The sequence below is a fragment of the Natrix helvetica genome, assembly GCF_964273705.1.
Source record: "Natrix helvetica genome assembly, chromosome: 4".
Lineage (NCBI taxonomy): Eukaryota > Metazoa > Chordata > Lepidosauria > Squamata > Natricidae > Natrix > Natrix helvetica.
Genome location: NC_138550.1, coordinates 155,612,023 through 155,632,470, shown reverse-complemented (window position 1 = coordinate 155,632,470; position 20,448 = coordinate 155,612,023). Strand labels below are relative to the sequence as shown.

The window sequence follows — 20,448 nt, the reverse complement described above, 5'->3', positions numbered from 1 at the left end:
GCACTGAATTACAACTCATCAGAGAGAATATGATTGTCTTTTTAGCTGTGGGTTTAATAAGTTTCTTCTTCACACTGACTATGGAAATTTGTTGTTTGAAAATTTTTGAGGAATGCGCACTTATGGGGGGCCCTAATGTGGCCCTGAGGTCTCAAATTAAATACTTCACAAAAACTGTGGTCTTTGAGCTGCTGTACAGATGCAGTATTGGGTGTCACGTTCCGGCGTTGACATTGAATGCAAGCAGAGAGTTAGTTTGTTGGGTGAAAAACTTTATCTCTATCTAATATTTCGTGATAACCAGCACTAAATGACAATGATACAAAGGTAAGCAAATCCAAGTCAGTTCTAACCAAGTTAACACCATCACTCATATATATACCATTACCCAGCTCCCAGCTCCACCCACAACTCCACCCAGATGGCACCCAACCACCATCACCAATCCCCATGACCCACACTCTCAGCCACACCCCCACTCAGTGTCATCATAGCCTCCTTCCTGGTTAGCCACATCCAAGTAGAAGAGTTATGTCAGAGTAGGCAGTTGCACCCAAGTAGAAGAGTTACATCAGAGTAGGCAGCTGCACCAAAGTAGAAGAGTTACCTCAGAGTAGGCAGTTGCACCCAAGTAGAAGAGTTACCTCAGAGTAGGCAGTTGCACCCGAGTAGAAGAGTTACTTCTGAGGAGGCAGTTGCACCCAAGTAGAAGAGTTACTTCTGAGGAGGCAGTCGCACCCAAGTAGAAGAGTTACCTCAGAGTAGGCAGTTGCACCCAAGTAGAAGAGTTACATCAGAGTAGGCAGCTGCACCCAAGTAGAAGAGTTACCTCAGAGTAGGCAGTTGCACCCAAGTAGAAGAGTTACCTCAGAGTAGGCAGTTGCACCCGAGTAGAAGAGTTACTTCTGAGGAGGCAGTTGCACCCAAGTAGAAGAGTTACTTCTGAGGAGGCAGTTGCACCTAAGTAGAAGAGTTACCTCAGAGTAGGCAGTTGCACCCGAGTAGACGAGTTACTTCTGAGGAGGCAGTTGCACCCAAGTAGAAGAGTTACTTCTGAGGAGGCAGTTGCACCTAAGTAGAAGAGTTACGTCAGAGTAGGCAGTTGCACCCGAGTAGACGAGTTACTTCTGAGGAGGCAGTTGCACCCAAGTAGAAGAGTTACATCAGAGTAGGCAGTTGCACCCGAGTAGACGAGTTACTTCTGAGGAGGCAGTTGCACCCAAGTAGAAGAGTTACATCAGAGTAGGCAGCTGCACCCAAGTAGAAGAGTTACCTCAGAGTAGGCAGTTGCACCCAAGTAGAAGAGTTACCTCAGAGTAGGCAGTTGCACCTAAGTAGAAGAGTTACCTCAGAGTAGGCAGTTGCACCTGAGTAGACGAGTTACTTCTGAGGAGGCAGTTGCACCCAAGTAGAAGAGTTACTTCTGAGGAGGCAGTTGCACCTAAGTAGAAGAGTTACGTCAGAGTAGGCAGTTGCACCCGAGTAGACGAGTTACTTCTGAGGAGGCAGTTGCACCCAAGTAGAAGAGTTACGTCAGAGTAGGCAGTTGCACCCGAGTAGAAGAGTTACTTCTGAGGAGGCAGTTGCACCCAAGTAGAAGAGTTACTCTGCAGAGCGGTGAGGGAAGCCTTACAGAGCCACATGCAGCTACAGGCCCCGCCAACATCAGAGAGTCAACATCAAAGTGGCAATGTTGGTGGCATGTAAGCATGGTGGAGCAGGCGTGGCGATGGATGGGCTCCCCCCTGAATGGCAGCCCGAGGGCTGACCTTCGGTTTGAGGCTGCCTTCTACTGGCTAGTCAGTTTAAAGATGAAAATCTGTAAGAAGAACGAACAGGATTTTACTATAAGGTAGTATGCAGTTAACGTAGTGAAATGATGCCCAACTATAGGTAGTATATAGTCAACATAGTGAAAATTGTGCCTATCAAACAATCTGTCTACAGTGATCTTATTATCTTGGGGCTAATTGTGACCTGGATTTAAAGTTCCAACAGTTAGTCCTTCCCACAGTCATATGAGCAAACTTCGGGCACTTGGTAACATGGTTACATTTATGGTTGTTTGCAGAGTCCTATGGAAATGTGACTGCATTTTATGACAGTTTTGGCAAAACCCAGCACTTATTTCCACTTTTTGGCAAAACCGTGCCCGTAGCAAACCATCAGTTCTCTTAGTGAACATGCTGATCCAATTAACAACTGCTGCAAAAAAAAAAGTTAGTAACATGACTGACCCATTTTTGCAATCACGATGGCCAGATTCCATTATGGTTGCAAGTTGAGGACTACCTGTATAACACCCCTAATCACATTTATAAATTTGGATCCTATTTTTTTAGAATGAAATCACCATAATTAGACATGATATGTAATACTAGGAGTTGCTTTTTAAGAAAAATACCCCCAATATGGGAAATAAGAACCTACAGCTAGAATCTTAATATGTCAAGATTGCAGTTTGCTTTTGCAGTTACTACTTTGTTTAGAATGACCATTTCTTCTGTTTCAATAGACGTTTACTTCTCAATATTTACTGTTTGGAACACAAGAAAGAGGAAGGCATTATGCTCATTTCTCCCTTTTTGCTTCTCAAAAAACATCTGATTGGCCACTGTGGAAATGGGTAGAACTTTAGGCTGAGTTAGCAAAGGTTTTTATTTATTTTTTCCTGATATTTGATTTCCCTCATATCTTTGGTCAGTAATGGTATTCTATTTTCTTCACTACTGGTTTGATAGCAGGAGCGCGTTGCTTGCACACTCATTTCGTTTGCCTGCAGCATGTCTGGGCTTGCACAGAACTTTCTGCACATGTGCAAACGTGCATTGATGATGTCTGAGTGGGTGGGCGGAGCTCAAATCGATGCAAACTGGCAGCATACCACATCTGCCTTCGGTCTGCTATCACAAGTGGAAGTTCAGATGCTCCACAGAGCCACAGGGGATAGCTTATATATTTTATTTGTTTATTTGTATTTATTTATACTCCACCTTTATTATTTTGATAAGTAACTGAAGGTGGTAAAGGTATCTAATACTACTTCCTTTTATTTTCCCCACCCTGTAAGGTTTGTTGGGCTGAGAGAGTAATTGGTCCAAAGTCATACAGTTGGCTTTCATGATTAAGGCAGTGTTATGTACCGACATACGTTGTTAAATTTACATGTTTTCACATGCTCACCGGGGATTGGTTGCCCAAACCCCAGGAAGTTTAAACAATTGTCATTGGCCGGCTGGGCTGCTGGAGTTCCTTAATTTACATGTTTTCACATGCTCACTGGGGATTGGTTGCCCAAACCCTGGGAAGTTTAAACTACTGTCATTGGCCGGCTGGTCTGCCGGAGCTCCTTAAAAGGCGAACTCCAGCAGCCCAGCCAGCAGAGCACAGTCACTTACTCTTGCAATAAAAAGTGCTGAAACAATCCTCTCACCTGCTGCTTCTTGCCAATCTAACACTGGCGATGAAGGACAAAAGGACCTGAGAACCCTCGTTGGACAAGCAGCCATTTCGCACAAGGACCAAGAGACGAGATGGCATCGCAAGCATCTCCTGCACCAGCAATCTTCAACCCGCAGACAGAGGATTGGCACACATACATGGGGCGATTCCGAATGTTCCTGGAAGCCAACGACTACCATGACCAGTCGGACAATAGGAAGAGGGCATTATTCCTAACTTACTGCAGAACGAAAATCTATAAGATGGCATAGACGTTGATTGCCCCAGCAGACATAGAGACCGTTGCATGGACAACCCTACAACCCACCCTGGAAGACCACTACACGCCATCCGCCACCCCCATGGTGAGCTGGAATGAGTTTTACCACCAGCGTCAACCGGAAGGAGAGAAGGTGAATGATTTCATGGCCAGCCTCTGAGAAATCATGACCCGGTGCGACTTCATGAACCCAGAAGAAATGATGAAGGACCGGATCATCCTAGGAATGAGAGACCTCTCCTTGCAAAAGAAACTGCTAATCAGAAGGGGAATCTCATTCAAGGACATGGTCAAGGAAGCCCGGGCAGCTGAGTCGTCGGATAACTTGGCAGCGCACATAAGGAAAACCAGTGGGGTATACCAAATTTTCAGGGAACCTGACTGGGCATCTGAAGTTCTGGAGTACGACGATGAAGGGGATGATGCCGATGCCATCCACCGTGTGTACCCAGAGAGGAGACTAAGCGCAAGGGACATAGAGGGCAGGCAGCCATGTTGCCCAGGCTGCATGGGATTCCATTCAAGAGCAGCATGCCATTTCTGGGAAGTCATCTGCCACAGATGCCAGCAGAAAGGCCACATTGCCAAGGTGTGCAGAGCATCCCAGCCCACCCTGTCCCATCCAAGACCCACGGCTCCACAGGGGAGACAAAACAACCCATGACCTGGCCAACAGCAGAATAGATGGAGAGAGGAACAGAACCAAGCCCAGAGGGAGATCCAGCACATCACTGTGGGCCACTCAGGCGCCTATGAAGGGGAAAAGTTCCATGCCATGATGACCATTGAAGGGGGACCATGCAAGATGGACCTGGACACAGGATCATACTTTATGATTGTATCCTGGCAGACCATTAAGAAATTGAACCCGACAGCCAGCAAGAAGCGCCTCAAATCACCAAACATCTGGCTCAATGACTACTAGAGGAACCTGATCCAAGTCCTAGGAAAAATGGAGGTCAAGGTGGTGTTCCATGAATTCCAGGGCCATCTACCCCTCACGGTCATCGCCACCGACCATCCCTACTGGGATTGGAATGGTTCAAGACCCTGGGCTAGGCATCACCGGCCTGCATCGAATCTCAACCCACGACCTGGATTGGCTACTGGCAGAGTTCATGGATATCTTTGATGAGGGCCTAGGTAAATATATGGGGAAACCCATTTCATTTAACCTAGACCCTCATGTAACCCCCATCAGGTTCAAACCCCGAAGGGTCCCCTTTGCTCTACGGGCCAAGGTGGATGAGCAATTGGACAAACTAATTGCTCAAGGAATCCTCATGCCAACCGACCACGCGGTATGGGAAACCCCAACAGCCACCCCCGTGAAGCCAGATGGTTCCGTCTGCCTCTGCACAGATTACAAATGTATGCTGAATAAGGCATTACAGCAAAGCGCCTACCTGGTGCCAGTTGTGAAAATCTGTTGCATTCCCTAGGAAGCGGGAAAATATTCACCAAACTGGACCTGGCCCAGGCATACCAACAATTGCCTGTGGACGAAGCCACCACAGAAGCACAGATGATTGTGACCCATAGGGAGGCTTTCAAATGCACCAGACTGCAGCATAGCCCCAGGACTGTTTCAGTGTTTAATGGAGTGGCTACTGCAAGGAATCTCGGGGGTAGTGCCATACTTTGATGACATATTCATCTCAGGGGACTCCATAGAGCAGCAGATGGAACACGTGCGCAAGACTTTGGGGAGGTTCAAGGAGAAGGGACTTAAAGTGAACCCAAAGAAATGTAAAATTGGCATGAGGCAGGTGGAGTTCCTGGGGTACCTCATAGACGGGTCTGGCATCCAGCCCACCGACAGCAAAGTAAAGGCTGTTAGAAACGCCCCCACCCCAAGTAACAAGACAGAGCTCCAAGCCTTCTTAGGACTATTGAACTTCTATAGTATTTTTTTACAGCAGAAGGCCACCGTTGCTGAGCCACTGCACAATCTCCTGGGAAAGACAGTGCCATGGACCTGGGGACAGAAGGAAGACTGGGCCTTCGCAGCGGTAAAAGAGCTCCTATCCTCCAACAGTGTGTGCATCCAATTCAACCATACTTTGCTGGTTTGGATCACCTGTAATGCCTCCCCCTTTGAAATTGGAGTGGTCCTCAGCCATCGGCCCACAACTGACCACCAAGCAAATGTCTTCAAGGAAAAAACAAGAAAGTCCAGTTGCCTCCTGAAAAAGCACCTTTAAGGATAACCATGGCCTGGATGACTGAGGATCTCTAGAGACTTTTAACTATACAATTTGGGATGAATTCCAGGCCACTGTTATCTAATATTAACAATGCATTTCTCTCTCCGTCTATCTTTAAAAGTTTTTTTTTCCTATTATTTTTTTTTCCAAGAAAAAAAAAAATCAAGCAATTAAAAAAACAGCAATCCCAGCTAGAAGCTGAAGGCTTAGTTCATTCTGAGAGCATCTCAGAGGCTCTCTTATGCGAACATATGGTCTTACGTCTCAAAAGAGAAACTCAAAGGTCTGGCAGCATCCGTGAAAATGGAAAGTTTGTAATCCTATAAAAACTTGTTAAGAAGCAGGGAGGGAAAGTGGGTTGGGTCAGTAGGAAGATGGAGGGGTGGGAGCCTAGAAATACAAACAAGACAAGTCATTCAGCCAAGTTCTTTGGCTTCAGCCTCCACAGCTGCATTACCTCACTCAAGGCAAAAGCTTTGTATTTAAAGCCTTGGTGATACTGTTCGCTTAAAAATGAATTAGGCCAGGCCAACTCCTCAATTCTAAAGTACAAGCTTCAGGCGGGGATTATCTGTCAGCTAGGCTATATCTAGTAGATACCTCCACCCATGCATAACCCCCTAAAAATGAAGTAGATGGTGTAGACGGGACAGCTTATCCCCCGAACTATATTTTATTCATGTAATCTACTTTTATTAATCATCAGTGTATTTGTATTCTTGATACCCTCTTCTATCTATCTATCTATCTATCTATCTATCTATCTATCTATCTATCTATCTATCTACCATCTATCTATCTATCTATCTATCTATCTATCTATCTATCTATCTATCTTCTATCTATCTATCATCTATCTATCTATCTATCTATCTGTCTGTCTGTCTGTCTGTCTGTCTGTCTATCTATCTATCTATCTATCATCCATCCATCCATCCATCCATCCATCCATCCATCCATCCATCCATCCATCCATCCATCTATCTATCTATCTATCTATCTATCTATCTATCTATCTATCATCTATCTACTCTTCTCTCTCTCTCTATCCATCCGTCCATCCATCCATCTATCATCTATCATCTATCTATCTATCTATCATCTCTCTATCTCTCTATCTGTCATCTATCTGTCATCTATCTATCTATCTATCTATCTATCTATCATCTATCTATCTATCTATTATCTATCTATCTATCTATCTATCTATCTATCTATCTATCTATCTATCTATCTATCTATCTACCATCTATCTATCTATCTATCTATCTATCTATCTTCTATCTATCTATCATCTATCTATCTATCTATCATCTATCTATCTATCTATCTATCTATCTATCTATCTATCTATCTATCTATCTATCTATCTATCTATCTATCATCTCTATCTACTATCTGTCTGTCTATCTGTCTGCCTACCTGCATACCTAATCTGTCTGCCTGCCTGCCTGCCTGCCTGCCTGCCTGTCTATCATCTATCTATCTATCTATCTATCTATCTATCTATCTATCTATCTATCTATCTATCTATCATCTATCTATCTATCTATCTATCTATCTATCTATCTATCTATCTATCTATCTGCTCTTCTCTCTCTCTCCATCCATCCATCCATCCATCTATCATCTATCTATCATCTATCTATCTATCTATCTATCTATCTATCTATCTATCTATCTATCTATCATCTGTCTGTCTGTCTGTCTGTCTGTCTGTCTGTCTGTCTGTCTGTCTGTCTGTCTTTTCTCTGTACCTTCTATCAAGAAGGTACAGAGATGTGAACAGATTCTCTGTATTACCTTTTCTTTTTTCTTTTTTGGGTGACCCACAAAAGCCATGTTAAGATATTTAATAGCTGGAGGAGTGAAGAGTTGGATAATGACCAAGAACACACAGTTACAGTTAATTGTTTGAAAAGAACTGGCCATTGCATGAGGCAATCTACTTTGTGATTTGTTACTAGGAGTGTAGAGGGGGAGTTTCCTTGTTTCCCGCCTTTTTCCTCTATGTGCTGTGTGTCCTTTCTGTGTGATTTACCTCATGATGTTCCCACTGTGTTGATTTATCTAATGATGCTCCTGTTTGTCTGACTTTCTAGTTTGCTGTGTATATAGTTATAAAATATATTTATTTATATAAAACTCCCATGTCAGCATCTCTGACTCCATTTGGACACTGGTTGCTCAATTCCCTGACAAGCTGGTCCTATTGCTGGGCAAAATGAGATTGTTACTGCCAGCAGATGTGCTATACACCAGCAAAAGAGAGAGAAGAGGGCAGTCACCATCTGTACTTTCCAAAATGAAGGTCATGGAGCCATTTTTAATGTCCAAGAAAAACACAGTTGCTCATCTAGATGACTCTTCTGCAATGGATGGGGAGGAGAGCAGCAAAATGAGTAGGGTTTTCAGTTGGTCACACCCAACACCCTGACCATGGGAAGCAAGAGTATTGGATTAGCCATGGAGGACAGATACTAGAAATCCAGAAAAAGGTGGATTGAAGTAAAACATTGCATAAAGTTGAGTTATGGTCACATCGGGCCATTAATAGATACAGAAACAAAGCAGCAGAATTATAGAGGTCATTCAAGCCCCTTCGTAATGCATAAATCCAAATTAAAGCATCCCAAAGAGATAGTAGCTGAACATCCAGGAGAAGGATTGGCCTCCATCTTTTTTAGCCATTACCTCCGATTTTAAACTGCTGAGCTGGTGGCTCAGTGGCTAAGACGCTGAGCTTGTCGATCAGAAAGGTCAGCGGTTCGAATCCCTAGTGCAGCGTAACAGAGTGAGCTCTCATTACATTTCCCAGCTTCTGCCAACCTAAAAGTTCAAAAGCATGTAAAAAATGCAAGTAGAAAAAACAGGGCCACCTTTTGTAAGATTACAGTGTTCCGTGCACCTTCGGTGTTTAGTCATGCCAGCCACATGACCACGGAGACGTCTTCAGACAGCGTTGGCTCTTCGGCTTTGAAACGGAGATGAGCACCTCCCCCTAGAGTCAGAAACAAGTAGCACATATGTACGAGAGGAACCTTTACCTTTACCTTTTACCATTAGGCCACACAAACTTGACATTTGGCAATAACTCCCCAATTTAGAATTCAGAAATAATTTCTAATTTTTTTTTAAATGCATGTGATGTTTTCTCCCCATGAGTCATTAGGTTTCATCTAACTTTAATGATTTGATCATGATGAATCACAGGCATTGAGGCCCTGTTGGGAAAGGAGATGCAGTGTGAATGGCTAGAGTACTTTGTTTGCTTGACTTGAAAACATTATATTCTCTCTCTTTTTTAAAAAAAAAAACATTTGAAATTTTTGGGCACCTTCATTTGTGTACAGAAAGTTTATCAAATCTTCTTCCGAAGGAGGAAGGCTGGTTTTAACAAGGCTGATTTTAATTTTGAGTTTAATCATGCTGATTTGATTAGCATGCCCAATATTGTACATATTCTTTTAATTATCTTAAGTTGCCTTAAATTGCCTTTCCATTCCTGAATGGACTCTCTCAAAATATTGAAGGTCCTACTCGCTCTGAAAATAATAATCATTTTCTCCCTTTTCTTTATTTTATCTTGATCTTTGAAATGTCCCTTTTTTGTATGAAATTCCTCCCTTATAAGTTTGACCACCAATGGAATCTTTTGAATGTGCTACAGGCAGCACATGAACTTGATGGTTGTCAGGGATGCCTCAACCATAGGTGAAATTCAGCAGGTTCTGACACGTTCTGGAGAGCTGGTTGTGAAAATTTTGAGTAGTTCGGAGAACTGGCAAATACCACCTCTGCTGGCCTCAGAGTGGGGTAGGATTGGAGATTTTGCAATATCCTTCCCCTAAAGTGGGGTGGGAATGGGGATTTTGCAGTATCCTTCCCCCAGGATTGGGGAGGGAATGGGGATTTTGCAGTATCCTTCCCCCAGGATTGGGGAGGGAATGGGGATTTTGCAGTATCCTTCCCCTGGAATGGAGTAGGAATGGAGATTTTGCAGTATGCTTCCCCTGCCACGCCCACCAAGCCATGCCCACAGAACTGATAGTAAAAAAAATTGAATTTCACCACTGGTCTCAACTCTATAGAAGAGATAAGGTATTGTTAAGGTGTGCAAACAATCCTTGAGCTTGAAACAAGCCCTCTGATTTTCAACCCAAATGCTTAAGATAACCCTTCTTGAATCTGAACCAACTGTTTTGGTTTTAAGCTCGGAATTTAAACTCAAAACTTTAAATTCAAAAGTGTTGTGTGTATATCTAAGGCTGGACATAGAAGAGATGAGATTAATCCCGTTTACACTATATTGACATGAGGATAGATCCTCCAGAAAACTATGGATTAAAGTCAGAGTTGCAACAGTTCAAAGAATGTGTTCATAAATCTGCTTGCTTACTGAATTAACCCATTCTCTCAGTTTACACAGCACTGTAAACCATAAACCAGCCAGAGAAGTTGGGTTTACATAGCACTTTAACACAGAGATACCTCCAGTAAGATTAAAAATAAACCAAATTTCACACAGCCACGAAATCTTTTTTTAAACCAAGCTATGCAAAGTGTGCTGTATATACAACACAAATACTAGTTGTATTCACAACAACCGTGCTCAAAAGAGGTATCTATTTCACATTTTAAGGAGGCTAAAAATATAAACCCTTCCCAGTCCATTGGAAACGTAATCAGGAAATAAAATAACATGCACTCTAAACGTAAGAGTGAAACAGACTTTTATTAATGTTTAGAAGTGTGGAGCCCCATGAACTGAGAGTTCAAAGCGAGCTGGATGGTGGGATCCAAGGTATATATTTCACATGAATAGCTAAACCTTCTGTGAGCGAAAAGGGCTATCATGTTTCTTCCCAGATCCTCTGCCAATTTTTTTAGGGAAGCATCTGTAAGTTCACTCATCATTCATTCCCCCTTAGGACAGTGGGAAACATTTGCACTGGGGCACCAAATGCAATCTTTTTTCCCCGCCTCGAGGGGAAGTGAAGATCAGGAAAAGCGCAAAGCGCCCACCAAGTAGTGTTTCTTTACCGCTGTTCTGTATCAAATACTAATAGAAGATATAAGGTGGTGAGATAAGATGAGATAAGATGATGAGATCACCTTTATTGTCACTTTTTTTTCTGTGAACACACTGGCACACATTAAAAAATGAACTTCTGATGCCCGCTCTCCAAAGAATATATACAGGTAGTCCTCAACTGACAACTATTCACTTAGTGACTGTTCAAAGTTTCAACAACACTGAAAAAAGTGACATGACCGTTTTTCACCGTTGCAACCATTGCAGCATCCCCATGGTCATACGATCCAAATCCAGATGCTTGGCAAGTGACCCATACTTAGGACAATTGCAATGTCCAAGGATCACGTGTTCACCTTTTGTAACCTTCGGACAAGCAAAATCAACGGGGAATCCAGATTCTCTTAACAACTGTGTTACTAATTTAACAACTGCAGGGATTCACTTAACAACTGTGGCAAAGAAGGTTGTAAAATGGGGCAAAACTCACTTAAGAAATGTCTCACTTAGCAACAGAGATTTTGGGCTCAATTGTGGTTGTAAGTCCAGGACTATCTCTGTGTGTGTGTGTGTGTGTGTGTGTGTGTGTGGAGAGGGAGGGAGAGGGAGGGAGAGAGAAGGAGAGAGAAAGAGGGAGAGAGAGAGAGAGCTCTAGCGCTAGCTCAGGATCATATTGTTTGGAAATATACGGAAGAGTCTTCATCCTACAATGGATAGATGATGATGATGATGATGACGACGACCCATATATGTGCTTGCGCGCGTACACACACACACACACACACACACATATCTCAATAAATTTTGGGCTCAATTGTGGTCATAATTGAAGGGCTAACTGTAATGAATCATTGCAGTGATATGACCACTCCACTCCTTTGAGTTTAACGCTGCTTGCAAAGACTAAACAATACAAATTCCATTGGTTGGGTTTTTAGAGATCCAGATTTTAGAGATTCAGAAAAACCAACTGAACTCTCAGTGGGATGGGATAGCAGACTATATTCTGCATACAAAGCAAGCGCCCTGCAGAAATTTGTTTCTCCCAATTTGTAATCAATTTCACAAGTTTCTTCGGCCCATATTCTAAAGACACAGGGGTATATTTTACACTTTCAGAACACTTGTTCTCCATTTCCAACTCATCGCTAAAGAATTCCAAGTACTGGATGTAATAATTATGGGATTTCTCGAGAAAATATCATCAATATGCAAGCATTATTATTCAACTATGTCAGGGGTCAGCAGCCTTAAACACTCAAAAGAGCCACAAAGGACCTAAACGGAAGGCCCACATTCAACTCTGGAGCTGACCGGAAGTCTAGTTCCCCCATCATAGTCTCCTCCTAGAGTGGCATCCTTTTTCCACTACCTGTCCTAACGGAAAGCCCTATCAATTGTGGCGCTGATTGGCGACAGCTGCAGCAGAGGGATGAAAGAGCCACATGCGGCTCCAGAGCCGCAGTTTGCTGACCCCTGAACTATGTAATTGCTTGTAGTTCGTTCTTTCAACAATCTTGCCCCTGATCTCTTATTTTTGCATGTGCTTTGTTTTTTTTATGGACAGGTATGTGATTCAGACACGATGCTCGATCCAGCATCTTCGGTGGAAATGGTAAAGGTTTTAGAAGAAGATCCGATGGTTGGTGGTGTTGGAGGAGACGTACAGGTAGATATAGTAATCTTTCTGATTTTAGTATGGCATTTTTGTTTTTTGGTGCTTTCTTTGTAACTGCTTGAACAAGTCTCTGCTGTTTACTTGGCAAGATTTCAGAACTAGTTTGTCCTGGTCTCCTTCTTATATCACTGGCCCAATGTCCCCCCAGCTGCTTTTGTGCCTAAAGTGGGATTATAACTAATGGGGCAGTGAGAAGAGATGGCTGATAGGAACAATGAGTTGTTACTCTTATGCGGGTAAGAGCTGGTTAATGAAAACAATAAATGGGAAACCTTCCATATTACAATATTAAAAAATAACAAGGTGCTGTGTCAAGGATAACCTTGCGGGCTTTCTCTCAGGAACTAACTTTTAATCTTCTCTTGCAGATTTTGAACAAGTACGATTCATGGATCTCCTTTCTCAGCAGTGTCAGGTACTGGATGGCCTTTAATATTGAACGAGCATGCCAGTCCTACTTTGGCTGTGTGCAGTGTATCAGTGGACCCTTAGGGATGTACAGGAACTCCTTACTCCACGAATTTGTGGAAGATTGGTACAATCAGGAATTCATGGGCTCTCAGTGTAGCTTTGGAGACGATCGACATCTCACCAACAGGGTCCTAAGCCTCGGCTATGCAACGAAGTACACCGCTCGATCCAAGTGCCTTACGGAAACGCCCATCGAATATCTCAGATGGTTGAACCAGCAGACCCGTTGGAGTAAGTCCTATTTCCGCGAGTGGTTGTACAACGCCATGTGGTTCCACAAGCATCACTTGTGGATGACCTACGAGGCGGTCATCACAGGGTTCTTTCCCTTTTTTCTCATTGCCACTGTCATACAACTTTTTTACCGGGGGAAACTGTGGAACATCCTTCTCTTCTTGTTGACTGTCCAACTTGTTGGCCTCATCAAGTCTTCCTTTGCCAGCTGCCTTAGAGGGAACATTGTCATGGTGTTTATGTCCCTTTACTCAGTGTTGTACATGTCAAGTTTACTTCCCGCCAAGATGTTTGCAATTGCCACCATAAACAAGGCAGGATGGGGCACATCTGGCCGAAAAACTATCGTGGTCAATTTCATAGGACTCATCCCCGTGTCTGTTTGGTTTACAATCCTTCTAGGCGGGGTTATTTTCACCATATACAAGGAATCTAGAAAGCCATTTTCCGAATCAAAACAGACGGTGCTGATCATTGGCACTATACTTTATGCCTGCTACTGGGTGATGCTTTTGACTTTATATTTAGCTCTTATCACTAAATGTGGCCGGCGGAAGAAGGAACAACAATACGACATGGTGCTTGACGTGTGATTTCACCAGCATGGACATTTTCCTGTTGTGGTTGTTTCATCTTTGCTGCCCTTAGCAAAGTGTTTTTTCTTCTTCTTCAAGGGACATGAAAATAAACCTTTTCAGAGTTGGTGGCACTGAATTTTGACATCGCTAAGGGAAAAGGATTACTGCTGCTTGGATTTGAACATTAACGAAGCATGCCAAAGCAAAAGAGAAAAACAAAACAAAAAAACATAAAATAAAAATGTGATTGTGCCTTTTTTGGTAGGGGAGGATAAAAAAATCATGGATTCAACCCATTCCTGTGCGGGGGGGGGATGTCTCTGAAAATGCACTTTCTTCTATCACACGTATGTCCGAAAGTGTTAATGTCCTATATACCTCATTACTCACTCTGATATGGACAGACACAGAAGAAAGGGAGTTTTGGAGACACAGGCAAAGGATTTGACAACCCCTTGCGACCATAATTTATAAATTTCTTTGCATTGTTCTGTGATTTTTTTTTTAGAATGATGTGGCACATGTGTGCTTTTGTGTGTTTGTATGTGTGTGCGCGTGTATGTGTGTAAATGTGAAACTGCCAAATGCAATTCCAAAGTCAATTTTTACAAGAGTGGATGATCCAGTTGTATTTTTATATCATTGTAATAATTTGTCTTTGTTTACCTTTTACACCATTTTTTTTTAAAAAAACAACAAGCTCGTATTTTATATTACTGCCAAAAAATCTTTTCTTCCCATCCTACTTAACAGCCTACTTTTCTAAACAAGTGTTTGAAAAATGGTTACTTTAAAATAAAAGGTTTAAAAACGAGAACAACCTTCTTGCCCACAATGTGAAAATGGATGCTCTGTGTTTTTGTTTTAAGAATTAAAACTTAATTTCTGTATTTTTCAATGGATGGATGACTATTTCCATTACAGTATATATAAACTTGTGTGACTTGCTTTAATTTTATTTGGGAAAAGCAACCTGATGGTCAGTTGATGGGGGGACGGACAGAAAAACGATGAGGGAAACTTCTAAAAAGGTCTTCTACGTCAGTCCACCAAGTTTGGTTTTTCAGGTGAATCTCACCCCTTGCTCTCTGTTCCATGCGCATCGGTCAAACCAATCCATCTGGTGTTAGCGCATCCAGTGAAGCAAGCCCCAATGCTTCTGTAGAGGCATCATGACATCCCTTGTGTGATGTCAAAAAGGGCAGGGCTTCTATTACGACAGTTCTTCCATCATTTTGATAAAAACAGCCCGAACTGTAGCTCTCCACATCTATTGTCCCCGTTTCCTACCGATAATTCTATTATTTGTTGCACCTGCAGTGCAGCGGGTGGTATTCGCTTACCTTCCTTACCAGTTTGCAAATGTGACCACGCACGCTCTACCACGTCCGTGCATGCACTCCGTCTGCCACACCTATGCTTTGCCTTTTAAAAAAAAGGGCCTAAATGTGATGCCGTAGAGCCGGGGCGGGTGAGAGAGGCCACCCACGATTTCTACTACTGGTTTGGACGAACCGGTTAGAACCAGCAGCATGCCACCTCTGTTGCAGAGTGCTTGCCCTACATTCTCCTGGGAATTTGGAGTGATTATGCACAACTCTGTGTGTTTAGTGTGGGTTGTACTGAAGGACATTCTGCCCCATTAAGGCCAAAGGGATAGATATGTGCAATTGTTTTCCCCTCCCAGAAATAACAGAATAATAGAGGTGGAAGGGAGATCTTCTAGTTCAGGGGTGTCCAAACTTGGCAACTTTAAGACTTGTGGACTTCAACTCCCAGAATTCCCCAGAAGTCCACAAGTCTTAAAGTTGCCAAGTTTGGACACCCCTGTTCTAGTTCAACTCTATACCATTTCAGTCAAATGGTTGTACAAATCTCTTCTTAAAAACGTCAAACGTTGGAGCACTCACAACTTCTGGAGGCAAGTCATTCCACTGATTAATTGCTCTCACTGTCAGGAAATTTCTCCTTAGTTCTAGGTTGCTTCTCTCCTTGGTCAGTTTCCACCCATTACTTCTTCAGGTCCTGCCTTCAGGTGCTTTGGATATTGCAAAACAGAATATATTTCCTGACAGATGAATCAATCCCATAATCTCTGTTTCAGCCAAAGATCTGTGAGGATCTTTGGGAGCGGCAGTGGTACAGTGGCTAGAGTGCAGTATTGCAGACTAACTCTGCCCACAGCCTGGAGTTCGATCTACATTGGCTCAAGGTTGACTCTGACTTCCATCCTTTCGAGGTCGGTAAAATGACGACCCAGATTATTGAGGGCAATAGGCTGACTCTGTAAACCGCTTAGAGAGGGCTGTAAAGCACTGGGAAGCGGTACACAAGTCTAAATGCTATTGCTTTTGCTATCTTGGAGCAAGGTAATTTACAAGCTGTGAGCACATGACATAATCAAAGATACTAATTAAGGTACTCAATTGTGTAGCAGTTGGTAGCCATGGTACAGTGCTTCTGTGTTTAAAATGTACAGAAATGCCATTAAAACAAAACCAAAAGACTCACAAACCACAGCAACTTTAAATCAATGTTAGTGAAAGTGATTTTTTTTAAAAAAAATGCACACAGAGGAAATGCAACTAAAAGGAATTTGAATATCATTTTTCAATTTGAATGACCCCAGTTTGGAAACTGAAAAGGGGTCTTTACATAATTCCTTACTTTCCAAGTTTTTAAACATGTTAGCTGGATCTAAAGCTAGGTTACTCACATATGAACCCAATATCTCATCTCAAAAATTTTCCATCCAAGATTCTCAGTAAGCATGGCGATTGATTTGAAGGGAAACTGCAATCCTGCCAATCAGAAGAATGCTAGCTTATGGAAGATGACTTAAATAAGTCTAATGCTCCATTGATTTCCATAGACAGATATGTGATTACAAATATAATCTCATAACTTTACTATAAAACTCACAGGACTGAATGTGATTTACTTCAAGGTAATATGAACACACTAGATGCAACTCTGTGAAATGAATAAACATGGATATGGGCTGTTGTAATACCATCTATTCCAATTTCATCTATACCAGCATTTTCTCAACGTTGAGCATTTTAAAATGTGTAGACTTCAACTTAGACTTAAGATGCGCATCTTAAAATGGTCAACATTGAGAAATGCTGATATTCACGTTTGTAAACAAAGTTTGTTTTACTTATGCCTATAAATATGTTTCTAGTTTAGAAAAAGAAAGAAATTGGGGCCTAATGCCTATGGGTTGGGCAAAATCATATAATACAAATTCTCAAAGGATATTTACTGAAATATTATCAGCACCACACTGGTTTGCAAATCTAGTTTCTTGACTGGATTGTGGAAAATACATTCATCTGATTTCAGACACCTCTTCGACCATCTTTTATTAAGATGCTTCTTTTTCTGTCATAAAATGATGTGTAACACACTTTCCTTTTATTTGTCTGTGATATGGAGACAAGCATGCTTGCTTGCAAATGTGTTTTTGATATATGCTTCAGCTGGGCAAGGGGAACATCCTTTTTAGCCACCGAATGGATCAGTATTAAAAAAAATGTTTAAAAAATGAAACAAAACAAATAAACAACACAAGTGGGGGGGAAAGAAACTTGACTTTGCCTTTTAACTATTTATATTGTATAAGTTAAAGCTTTGGGGAAATAACGTTTGAGTGTCAAATAATTCTTTTCATTTTATTAAAAAAAATATTGAATTTATTGCCTGTATTTATTCTAGCAATAATTCAATGCATTTCAAATATAGGTTGTTTAGTACAATTGTTACTTTAATAAATAAAATATTTTTGTACAATTGTGAGTGTATTACATTTTTTTTCTACAATAGTGTCTTAATTTAATAGAATCTTAATTTAATCATGGAAGTCAGCATCAAAAGGCAAGCTTGGTTTGGTTGATCAATAATGTTTTATGTGGGCCCACGTTTCCATTTAGCTGTGTGCATACCTGGTCCCTTTTCTCCTTTTCTAAGTATAATACAAAGTACCGGTATTTCTAACTCTGCAAATTTTATATGCAGGTGTGTGTGTGTGTGTGTGAGAGAGAGAGGAGGGGGGATATGCTTTGGCTGTATTCTCATCATACCTCAAACATCTGAAGGTAAAAAATGGAAGATTCCTCAAACATTCATTCAAACACATAACGTTTGTGACTGTCGTTTTTAAAATTGTTTTCTCAATTTTTCTACAGTGCAGTAGGAGTCAGGAAAATTCTATGGCTAGTTTCTGACAAAATAAATAAAACATATTTGGCCTCATTCCAATATGACCTTGCTGAGGAATAAGTTACCAAGGAATCTCTGGATTTCCTAAACTGTCCAAGCCTTATGGGAATACCAGTGGTGAATTCCTTGGGGAACAAACTACCCAAGTCTTTATCACCCAACCCTTCCATTTGTTGTTGGGGAAACGAGATATGGTCAAAAAATTCAACATGGCGGATGCAATAGTAGAATCAAAGCTCTGCCTGGTTGTTTTTATATAAGTTAATGCATATAGAAACTGAGGTTCAATCATACTGTTGTGGCTACCATCTTTTTTTTAGCCTACCATTCAGGCACCTTTATGGGGAAGCAAAATTTGTTTAAATTCGGAGTAAGTTAAACTTGCTACAGATACTCTCGACTAAAATTGACCCCAAGATTTCTGTTGCTAAACGAGGCAGTGGTTAAGTGAGTTTTGCCCCATTTTACGACTTTTCCTGTCACATTTGTTAAGTGAATCCCTGCAGTTGTTAAGTTAGTAACATGTTTATTAAGCGAATCTGGTTTTCCCATTGACCTTGCTTGTCAGAAGGTCGCAAAAGATGATCACATGATCCCAGGACACCACAACGATCATAAATACAGGCCAAGTTGCCAAGTGTCCAAATTTTGATCAGCTGACCATGGGGATGCTGCAAAAGCCATAACTGAAAAACAGTCATAAGTCACTTTTTTCAGTCCCATTGTAACTTTCAATGGTCACCAAACGGACAGTTGTAAGTCAAGAACTACCTGTATATGTGCTATAGGTTCCCCATCTTTCACACCGGTTTAACAGTGAAGATTTCTAAATCACATTGGGGTTTATGCTTACCCACATTGCTCACATTTTCAAATATTTCCCAAACAGCTAGAAAGTAGCAAGGAATGGGTTCAGAACAATCCCTAGACCAGTGGTTCTCAACCTTCCCAATGCTGGGAACCCTTTAATACAGTTCCTCATGTTGTGGTGACCCCCAACCATAAAATTGGTGTCTCGGTTCCTAAGACCATCGAAAATATGTGTTTTCCCATGGTCTTAAGCGACCCCTGTGAAAGAGTCGTTTGACCCCCAAAGGGGTCCCGACCCATAGGTTGAGAACCACTGCCTTAGACTGTCTTTAATATTTATAATTCCTTTTGGTAACAATTGCTTAAGGTTATATCCAAGAGGGTCATATCCAAGATTTGTGTGTGGAGAGCACAGATTTGAGATCTTGGCTTCTTATATACGTAATTCCTCTGCGTAGTGTACATGTGATCAGGAGTGAAATGATACTGGATCGGACTGGTTCGCCCAAACTGGTAGTAAAACATGCTACCAGTTCACCTGAGCCGGTAGGAAAGAAAAAGGCTACCGGTTTGGGCGAACCGGTAGCATTTTTTTACGTTCCGATGATTAGCTATGCCACAATCAGCTGTGCTGCATGATTTATATTCGTTAGAAAAAAGGAAATCCTACTTCCTAATGAATCTAAATCACACGGCACAGCTGTTCCCCCCTCTTGCTGGTCTACTTAACGTAATCCTCCTTTTTCAGCACTGCGTAGTAGCACACGTTTGGTGCACATGAGTGCAAAGCAAACCGGTAGCAGATTTTAGAACATTTCACCCCTGCATGTGATGCTTTTGGGGAGTTATTCTTTCAAAAGTGTAATATTAGTTAACTAACCCTGATATGTAGACACCCATTGTTTAACATCAATTTTGCTTTAGGGAAGGCTCTAACTCAGAAAATATATCTCTGATGAAAGCCCTTTGGCTCATCTCAAAATGCTAAGCAGGGTTTGACGTGGTTAGTACTTGGAGGGGCACCACCAGGAAGCACCAGGGTAGTAGATCAAAATGGAAAGTTCTGCCTCCCCTCCCCCCAAATTTAAAGCAAATCAGTGTCAAATGCTTCTGCGTTGTTCCTAAATAATCATCCAAATTTGAATTAAACTTGGAGATTTTAGGTTTTTATAATTTAGAAATGAACAAGAAATGACCAGCCTAAATGATCGGTCTTGTAAGTCAATTTGACATATCAGAAACAACCGTTGTGTAATGCAGCTCCAATTTTGTAGCTTGAGAAGTCAAGATATGTAATTGAGGGTTGGAAAGGTTTTGCAGATTCAGTTTGCATTCTTGAATACAAAAGAGCTCTGGAGAAACAGAATATAGAATAAGGAAAAAATATCCCATCCCAGCAATTATTAGTTGCCCAAACTCATCCATGTCAGGGGAAAAAACACCCTGTTGGAGATCAATGGACCGTGGCTGTTTCCCTTCCGCATATCTTT

The 20,448-nt window shown here is 41.8% G+C and overlaps 1 protein-coding gene across 1 annotated transcript in view; it reads left to right on the top strand.

Moving 5' to 3' along the window:
- Positions 1-14,862, top strand: part of HAS2 (hyaluronan synthase 2) — a 46,025-nt gene extending 31,163 nt beyond the window's left edge. The window contains exons 3-4 of the mRNA XM_081950658.1: positions 12,531-12,632; positions 13,010-14,862. Of these exons, the coding sequence (XP_081806784.1) occupies positions 12,531-12,632; positions 13,010-13,939 (1,032 nt within the window). The 3' untranslated portion in view covers positions 13,940-14,862. The remainder of the gene's footprint in view (positions 1-12,530; positions 12,633-13,009) is intronic.
- Positions 14,863-20,448: the final 5,586 nt, after the last annotated feature.